Source organism: Convolutriloba macropyga, chromosome 13, assembly GCF_964194025.1.
Source record: "Convolutriloba macropyga chromosome 13, txConMacr16.3, whole genome shotgun sequence".
Lineage (NCBI taxonomy): Eukaryota > Metazoa > Xenacoelomorpha > Acoela > Convolutidae > Convolutriloba > Convolutriloba macropyga.
Genome location: NC_134480.1, coordinates 1,535,168 through 1,544,328, shown reverse-complemented (window position 1 = coordinate 1,544,328; position 9,161 = coordinate 1,535,168). Strand labels below are relative to the sequence as shown.

The window sequence follows — 9,161 nt, the reverse complement described above, 5'->3', positions numbered from 1 at the left end:
AATTGATTATATTTACAATACTTACAGCTATTCACATTTTACTATTTACAGATTCACAGAAAGCTACAACAATGATTTTGCGTTAAATCTTTCACCTGGTGAAATTTGGACTAAATATTCCTAAGTTGAAATAACTTGGCAGTTCGCCACTAGTGGGAAGTTAATAGATAGGAATTGAACACTTTTTGATGGACTGAATACTTTACATATCAGAACGTACACTTCGAAGCTTTTGTTGACAACAGCTTCAATTAGCCTAAATTTCCTTTCTCATATTTCTATTATTTAATATCCAATTTAGCAATCAAATTTTATCAAATTCCCTTTTATCGATTAGTATTAATTTGCTATTTTTATTCGTAATCCTCACTTAGAAAGGCCAGGGCCTTTAGAGTAATTATTGAAAACGCGTTTTTCTTTCGTGTCGAATTGACACGTTCTGATCATCTTTCTTGGAATTCGAGAAAATTCGCAGCAAAATATCCAATTTAATATCAAATTTGATTGCTAAATTGGATATTTTGCTGCGTAATGGAAATTGACAAATAATTCTGCGAATTTATGCAAAGTCTAAAGTGATAACATCTGGATCGAGGTCAAGAACGGGCTGACGAAATGAATGTGGAGGTTATTTGGCACTGATTGGATTTGATCTGGTGACATTTGAAGACACACTTGGCCCTTTGTTGAATCTCACATTACGAACTTTGCTCACATCATTACGTAACTGACCCCATCTCTTGCGTAATCGCTCCACCTGCTCTGATTGGTCCACAATTCTTAAACATTAAACAGGTTTCCCCAATCAAGCTAAATTTAGTTTTTTTACATATTTAATAGCAGCAGAAAACTGATGACAAGACAAACAAAACTACCAACAAGGCCGGAAGATTTCCGAAATAGCTGCAAAAATTGACTTGTGTGCCGTATAATACAGATAGAAACAGAGGCAAATATTGAGTTTAAATTATCGACGCCGCTCAACAAAAGCTATGTAAAAGTTGTTAAGCGATAAATTAAATGTCTGGGTTCTCCAGGATACGGATCATTCATTGATATTTCAGATGTGATTGCATTACATTCTATACCTGCTATTGAAAGTAGACCTGCACAGCTCTTCCAGAGATATCCTCTCAACGTATGTATTCCGTATTTGTGACCCAATTGAAACTGTATTGGACACATTCAGTGCCTCGTAATACTTGTCCAGGGTTTTGAATGACCTCAACGGGAACGAAAACACATCATAATGCGTTTCCATGTGAACATTCGTTTCTTCAGCCTCGCCTTCTTCATTGCCATCAACTTCATTGTCAAGGGTTTCTTCTAGTCCATAGTCGCTTTTGACACTCTTTGCTGTCAATTTCGAGCTTGATTTTGTAGATTCGGCCGCGATGGAATTCTCACGAAGGCTTTTCGGGGTCATGGCTCCTCTAGACTTCGTTTCTTCACCACCCTCCCCCTCCCCCTCGCCACCCTCTTCGTTCGAATGCCTCTTCATGGGAATTGAACAACAACCTTTAACAATTTTCAAAGTTGTTTCTACACTTACTAAGTTTAATGTTTGAATCGTTGCAGAACTTAAGTCTTTCACATTGTAGTCCCCCACGAAACTATAGCCCCCATTATGGTATATTTACCATGATTGGGGGGCTATAGGTTACCTGACCACTAAGCTGGGGGGGGGGGGGCTATAATGCGAAAGACCACCCCAGAACTTTAGACAAAATCAAGCGTCAAATATTTCGCAATTTTGAAAGCACAGGTCCAAGGTTTAACAACTTACCACTTACCGGCTTGAACCATTCCGATTTGATTGTGAGAAACAGATTGCCTTCTATATCTCGGATTGGATCTATTCTGCCCCCCCCCCCCCCCCCCCCCGTCATTTTCTGTGGTTGGAAGACTTGTGAATTTTTACAAGCAACTTACCGTGTACAAGCATGAACTGTCCTTTACTCTGAGTAGCCACTACTCTCATAGCATCCATTCCTGTTGAGAGTGGAGACACCAACTGGTGTGTAGACGGAAGAAACACTTCACACACTGACTCACACTTGGCAATGTCGAACACAGTCACAGATCCGGATGTGAACACGACAGCAACCAACTGGGGCAACCCTGGCATAAGGGCAAATGAGGTGACGCCTGTCGTCACTGTGTCAAATGAATCCCTAAAGACCCCAAAAAGACGAAATTAAGTAAACCTCCAACACAATTAAATACAACTCTTGAATAAAAACTTTTTAATTAAATACAACCATGACAAACTGAACGAACATTTTGCCTCCTATAAATTTAATAATTTAAAAATTTTTTTTACACTTGACCGCATTGTAACAGATCAGGAACCAACAATTACAAAAAACGTGAAGAAAAACTGCTCAAAAAAGGACCATACTAATACGCATTCCGATAAAAGAGAGCTCTCCTTCTGTAAAAAAAAATAACCAACATTTGCTCAATAATGGCATGCGCTAAGCGACCATTTGGATGTTACACAGTGTAAACTTAAGTCAGATTATCGTATTCTCCCGACTAGGGGTAGCAGTCCAATTATTAAAAGGCAAGTCCTGTAAACCAAATAAACTGACTCACAATCAACCCAATTGGAGGGGAACTTCATTTTCCGAAATATTTGGATAAGATATCCATTCATCAACAGTAATTTGCCAAATCAATTTTGAAGTAAATCAACTTAAACCAAATCAATTTAAAGTGAACCACGGTTAATTAAACATAGCCGGCAGATTGCCGGAATAGCTGCGAAAGAATAGACTTGCGTGCCGTATGATAGAGATAGAAACAGATACAGATATAAGTTGAAAAGGTTATCGACCCCGCTCAAAAAGCTATGAAAAAAAATTAAACGATAAATTAATAAAGCTTGCTAAAATTCATCCTGCAGAAGCCTCTTATTAGGAACCTTTACTGCACATATGAGTTCCTTTGACCTTAAACAAATTCAAATTAAACTTAAGTTTCAAAGTGCAAAAGTCATTTTTATTGAGTGAGGTAAGTCACGTATGATCAAAATCTAATCACGCAAATAACCCAAAAAACTTTTGCTAAAGCGAGTGGGAAATGACGTCACGAGCGCAAATGCCGTTAGTGAGAGGAAGAGGTCATTCGGAAACTTTGACTTTTCAGCTTTGAGGTGTGAACAAATTTAAAACGAAAAAAGAGCGTCAGATGACGAAACAAAAAACATAGCAGGACAAGTCCTGACGTACAATTCAAAGAATTGTTTTTGACTTAACAGAAAACTAGACCTAGAACGGACTAGGAATGATTTGGGAAAACGATTTAGAAAAAAAATCCAATCCAAAAAATCGAAAAAACAGCAAAAATCAAAGTGAAATTGCCGCATGTGAACAAAAAACACGTAGCGAGAAAGCAAATCTTTGTTCAAACACTGTATTTTCACTCTACTTTAAATTAAGAGCGAAAAAAAACTCACGCCGCAAGACCACTCGCTTTGTCGCTCCACTTCCAGTTTCGGCGTGACCAAAATCACTGCTCCAATTTGACTTCAAAAATCATGAAAATGTGTGAACAGATCTTTAAAAAAAGACAGCGCCCCAATACAATTCAAATTCATTGAATTGTAAAACATAGCTGGCAGATTGCCAGAAAATAGCCGCAATAGATTCGTAGATTGACAGTCTCAAAAATAACAGTAAAAAAGACACCAAAAAAATTTGTCTTTTTATTGACGGCTGATCTGTTATATTTTGATTAATAATCTGTATAAGTTATTGCTGCCTCTATTAACTGATCTCAAATAACTTTCATTTAGAGTGACACACACCCATTTGACCTTATCTCTTTGAATTAAAGTAAATAAAAGTCAATTTCAAAGTGAGGAAATCATTTTTGAGAGTGAGGTATGTCAAGTGTGACCAAAAAATTAATCACGTGAATGAAAAAAAAACTCGCTCCACTAAGAGCAAAAAATGACGTCAGGCATGCAATTCAGTTGAAATTGCATGAAAGAATGAACAAAAAGTGGCCGTGACGTCATATGGTCGAAACAAAAATCATGACGACGAAATAAAAAAACATAGCAGGACAAGTCCTGACGTACAATTCAAAGAGTTTTCATTGATTAAACAGAAAAACTAGACCTATAATGGACTATGAGTGAATTCAGAAAACCATTTTTTAAAAAATCAGAACAAAAAATAAGAAAAATAAGAAAGAGAAAATCAATATCAAAATTCCGCATGTGAACAAAAAAAACCCCTAGCGAGAAATGAAAAATAAACTCAGACAAAAAACTAGGCCTAGAATGAGCTGTGAATGGAGTGGGAAAATCAGTTAGAAAAAAAAATCCGATCAAAAAAATGAAAAAAAAACAGTAAAAATCAGAGTGAAATTGCCGCATGTGAACAAAAAACCACTACCGAGAAATCGAATTTTTGTTCAAACACCGTTTTCTCACTCTACTTTAAATTTAAGGCGAAAAAATATCACGCCGCAAAACCACTTTTCGCTCCACTTCCTGTTTCGGCGTGACCAAAATCACTACTCCAATTTGACTTCACACATTTTCAAAAATCATGAAAATGCGTGAAGAGATCTTAAAAAAAACATAGCCGGTAGAATACCGGAAACGACTCGAATCGTCGTGCATTATAATGTCTAACCTAACCTTACCGAAATCAGAACATCAAAATAGACAAGAGGAAAACAAAAGTAGCCCAACAAACCACATTAAAGTGTTTTAAAAATGCCGATAATTTTTAGGTGCGGGGGGAGCTAGGTGGTGTGGGAGGGTAGATAGCTTGGGATGGTGGGTAGTGCTGGGGTAGTGGGGGGAGGGGTAGGTGGGGGGGGTAATTAGGTGAATGGAGGGGGTAGTTTGGGGGGTAGGGGTAAGTGGGGGGTAAGTTGGGGCGGGGGGGGGGTAGGTAGGTGGGTGGGTGGGTAGATAGGTTGGGGAGGAGGGTAGTGCTGGGGTAGTGGGGGGGGGGGGGGTAGGTTAGGTGGGGGTAGCTAGGTGAAGGGAGGGGGTAGGGATTGGTGGGGGTAAGTTGGGGGGGGGGGTAGATAGGTGGTGTTGGGGGGGGGGGGGGGTTGTGCGGTGTAGTTTAGATAATTAGGGGTGACATATGTAGGAACAAAAAATCTCAAAATGACCTCTTCCCCTTGAACATTGCTAGCCTTTCCTAATTTCTACACATTACAAACAAAGCTACTGTTAAAGTCCAATGTTAGAAAACAGAAGTCAACAATCAAAAACGGAGGTAAATGCTCGAACAGAAAGCAGTCAAAATTTAAGTCATGAACAAACTTTCTTTCTGCTAAAAAAAACCTGTAGAATCTCAATACTCCTCTTCGAGTCGTAAAAAGACAGCGCCCCAATACAATTCAAATTCTTTGAATTGTAAAAAAACCAAGAGCACCGCAATATAGCTCCGCTCAGCTTACAGCTTCGCAGCTATAATTAATTAATTATTTCATATTTGTATTAGATGCAGAAATGAGACTGACTCTAGAAACCATGAGCAAGAGAAATGAACTCAACTAATATTAATGTTATGCATACCTAGAGCAGAGAAATGAAGTCTCGGATTTGAAGAGTTTTCCGAATGTACAAAGCGACAGAGTCCCATCTTCAGACAACGCCAGGATCCCGTTAGTTCTCGCAGGCTTCACTCCCGACCCCCCACCCAAGCTTGCCAGCAATCGACTGGAATTCTGACTCTCAACTTCCCGGTCTATCTCGGACAGAAGAGGCGCTTCGTCTTCTTTGTCTTTAGAGGGCGATGCTAGGGTCGAAAAGAGAGTTGGGTGCACAAATTGCAGATGTTTAACTGGCGTGTTGGAGAAATTAGCTCGCATCACTTGTTGAGCTGAACCTAAAAAATCCGATAACGACTTTAACTTGAAGAGAATTTCGAGCAATTTCTCGACTGATGGCGATGATCTAATGTTAGCTATAAAAATATTCCAATGTTTATGACAGCATGTTGCTTTTCAGGGTATGAATTAATTTTTCAGGAAAACGCACGACTTAACAAGCAGCGAAACAACAAAATGAGCGAAACAACAGCGAAACAACTTTATCCAAAATTATTATTAGCAAATATAAAGATTTTTTTTTGCAAATAAGAATAAATTTTCAAATCTATGTTGAGGTGATTGCACTTAAATTCTGTATTACCATGAAAAGAACACCAATTCAATCTCATATGAATAATTGTGCAACAATAATAATTCTTGGCTCAAAATTAATGTGAGCACAAATAAATTATATTTTTTGCAAGTAAGAAATTTTCAAATGTAAGTTGAGGTGGCTTCAAAATTCTAGCATTATTATGTATGTCCCTGCTATTTAGGCGCCGTAAAACTTTCTTAAGAGAGATGAAAAGAAAGCATCAAATGACCCATAAAATGACAGGTAATCTGGCTCAACCTCTGAGAGCAATTAAGCAGATTAAAATTTGTAACCATTAATGTCCCAACTGGGCTGTTGTGAATCTATTGTCATCTCTTTTTAGAGAGAGAATAAGATCGCTTTTTTTCCATAGTATTTCGCAAGTATAAGTTACGTCACTCTGATGCAGTCACTGAGAAATCCTGGCACTCGTGGAGAACCACATAGCGGTTCCAGACGTACGCAAGAATTTCGAATTGACATTAACAGCATCACTTAACTTTTCTTGAAGCAGCAACTTAGCATTTCAAATAAAATCTAGCACTATATGAAAATCTGGCGCTGCAGATCCTTCATTCTGTCACTTTAAATAATGTACGATAGTGTTTCAAATTTTGATACAATGGTATCATAAGTTCAACGCGTACCATATTCCTTGTCGTACACCACGACAGTTCCGTCTGAGAACCCAAATGCTAGCAGAACATTGTCACTGGAGAGGGTGGAACTGTGAACAGGACCTCCGAAGTTTATTATGGAGTCTGGCTTGTGTTCGATGTCTGAAAGACACTCAATATCTCCATCATCATCAATACGCTCAACAATATTATAATTGTGGTTTCTATGTAATCACAGCCTCACATTAGGCCAAGAAGGTAGTAGTCGATTGTGCCGTTAATTTGCTACCTGTATTACACAGACCTTTATTCTCGGCTCACAATCCAAGCCTAACTTAAGTTGCCCAGTAAAACTTTTTCCAAACCTGCAATAGCGTGCTAAGATCTCAATTTCAATTCAATTCACACTGCATTCTAAATCATGCATTCTCATTTTCAAAAATTTTATAATTCGTAATTTTCCCTGTCTTCTAATTTTAATATTATGCATGTTGACTAAGGTCAAAAAATATCTGTATTTAATAGTTGACTTCACATCGCCGAATTGAAAGACTAACTTCTTAGAGGCTTGCTTTTTTTCAATTTGCCCTTTTTAAACTGCTGTATGGGGGTAACGTACTAGAAACCAACGTCCACAATGGTAGCCAAATAACTTTTCAACCGGTGACTCATTTTTCAAAGAACGTGAAAATGAAAAAATAGCGGTAGATGAACCACCTTAGATAAAAATGCATCCTTCGGATCTAATGCTTGATTTCAGATGAATTGCTAGAAAACACATCTTGCAGGTACTACGAAGAAACTAGAGACCTCAACCCGGACTACAACTTGAGGCATAAACACTTTACTGTTATGTAAGGAACAGCAGTCAAATACAACCAAATAACGTCGGGAGAAAAGCTCAACATCGACTGACAACAGGTTGAGGTGTGGTGTTGGGGGATAGAGTGGGTGGTCAAACATTAAAAACCGCATTCCATATCATTAATTTATGCTTTATATCTCTTCAAAATTACCGGCGTATCACAAACTCAGAAACTAGCAAGGCTCTAAATCCCTCTGGAGCACTTAAATGCTCTTCCAGCTTTAGCAGTTTGAAAATTTTCTCAAGACCAAAAATCAGTGGTCCATTCGATAAAAACAATCGGAAAATTTTTTTCAGGAAAATAGCCCCTTGACCTTAATTGGAATTGAAATAAAGTAATGAATGAAGACAAAATCATAGCCGGCAGATTGCCGCAAAATAACCACTGTTGACCCCAGTGACCACCGTTTGAAATCAAACGATTAAGAAAAAGAGAAAAAATGACTTATTTTTCTCAAGTGTCAAAAAGTGTTCTGATTTTTCTTTAGTTTCATTAGATTCGATAAATAGAGTGACTTTAGCCTACAAATTAGAGAACAATAAGCTTAATACTAATACAAGAAGGTAGTATACTCTCAAGAATTTATATTGATAACTTACTTCGCTAAGTCCTTAAACATCGAGTTATCCGGTTTTCATTGGTTCATTGTTTCTTTTGATTCCGCGTTTTGACCTTGAAGGTATTAAGCAAATTCGCTGAAAATTCTAAATTCCATTCAGTTGAAACAGTGAGTGAGGTAAGACAGAAGTCAAACGTGTAAGTCGTGCCTTGAGAAAGGTAATCGAAAGGAAAAACGAATTGAAAAATGAAGAGCGTTTATAAATAACCTCTGAGATGCTGACGGCAGTCATTAAACATACATCTAGCGTCAGACAAACTGCTCTCAAACGACAGGATAGGAAATTTAAATCCAGAGGTGGCATTAGCCTACATAACTTTTTATGGGTGCCCACTAAGTTGTTCGAACCCAATATCTCCGGTAAAGAGACGAGATCTTCCAATCGGTTGTTTTAGCAATAAACCTCATTTCAATTAAGGTCACGCAAACGTCAAGCTTGAAAAGTCACTCAAGAAATGAGAACGAAAAAATGTTTTATATGAGAACGTTCCAGCCAAAATTTTGCAGAAAAAAGACACACACGTTTACAAAAACAATTTCATATTCGTTCGGAGCAGTTTATAAACTGATCATAGTTTATTTTCTAGAATTCTAGAATCGTAGTTAAAAATTATGTTTTTCGACACTGGCTCTGTGATTTTAAGATGGTTGTGTTCAGAAACTGCTGGTTGAAAACACATTGGGCCGAATGGGAAAACGGTAAAACTTGCCCAGTAGTAGTCAAAAAATTTTTACGCGAAACGTTAAACATGTTTTTACTTAAGGTACAGCAAAGAATATTTTTGTTCCAAGTACAAAAAACAGTAGGATCAGGCCTTCGTTAGTCTAATTAATTGAACCAACTAATGACATGAGAAGTAACATTTTTCAAAGAAAAAATCAAAATAAGAGTATCC

At 37.7% G+C, this 9,161-nt stretch overlaps 1 protein-coding gene across 2 annotated transcripts in view; it reads right to left on the bottom strand.

Annotated features, from left to right (window-relative positions):
* Positions 1-389: 389 nt before the first annotated feature.
* Positions 390-9,161, bottom strand: part of LOC142352156 (WD repeat-containing protein 93-like) — a 48,255-nt gene continuing 39,483 nt past the window's right edge. Inside the window, exons 10-14 of one of the 2 annotated variants that reach the window (XM_075404555.1) lie at positions 6,811-6,942; positions 5,552-5,864; positions 1,933-2,174; positions 1,089-1,518; positions 390-779 (exon numbers count right to left, since the gene is read on the bottom strand). In XM_075404555.1, coding sequence (XP_075260670.1) covers positions 629-779; positions 1,089-1,518; positions 1,933-2,174; positions 5,552-5,864; positions 6,811-6,942 — 1,268 coding nt within the window. In that variant the 3' untranslated portion in view covers positions 390-628. The remainder of the gene's footprint in view (positions 780-1,088; positions 1,519-1,932; positions 2,175-5,551; positions 5,865-6,810; positions 6,943-9,161) is intronic. The other variant, XM_075404556.1, reaches the window with a different exon arrangement.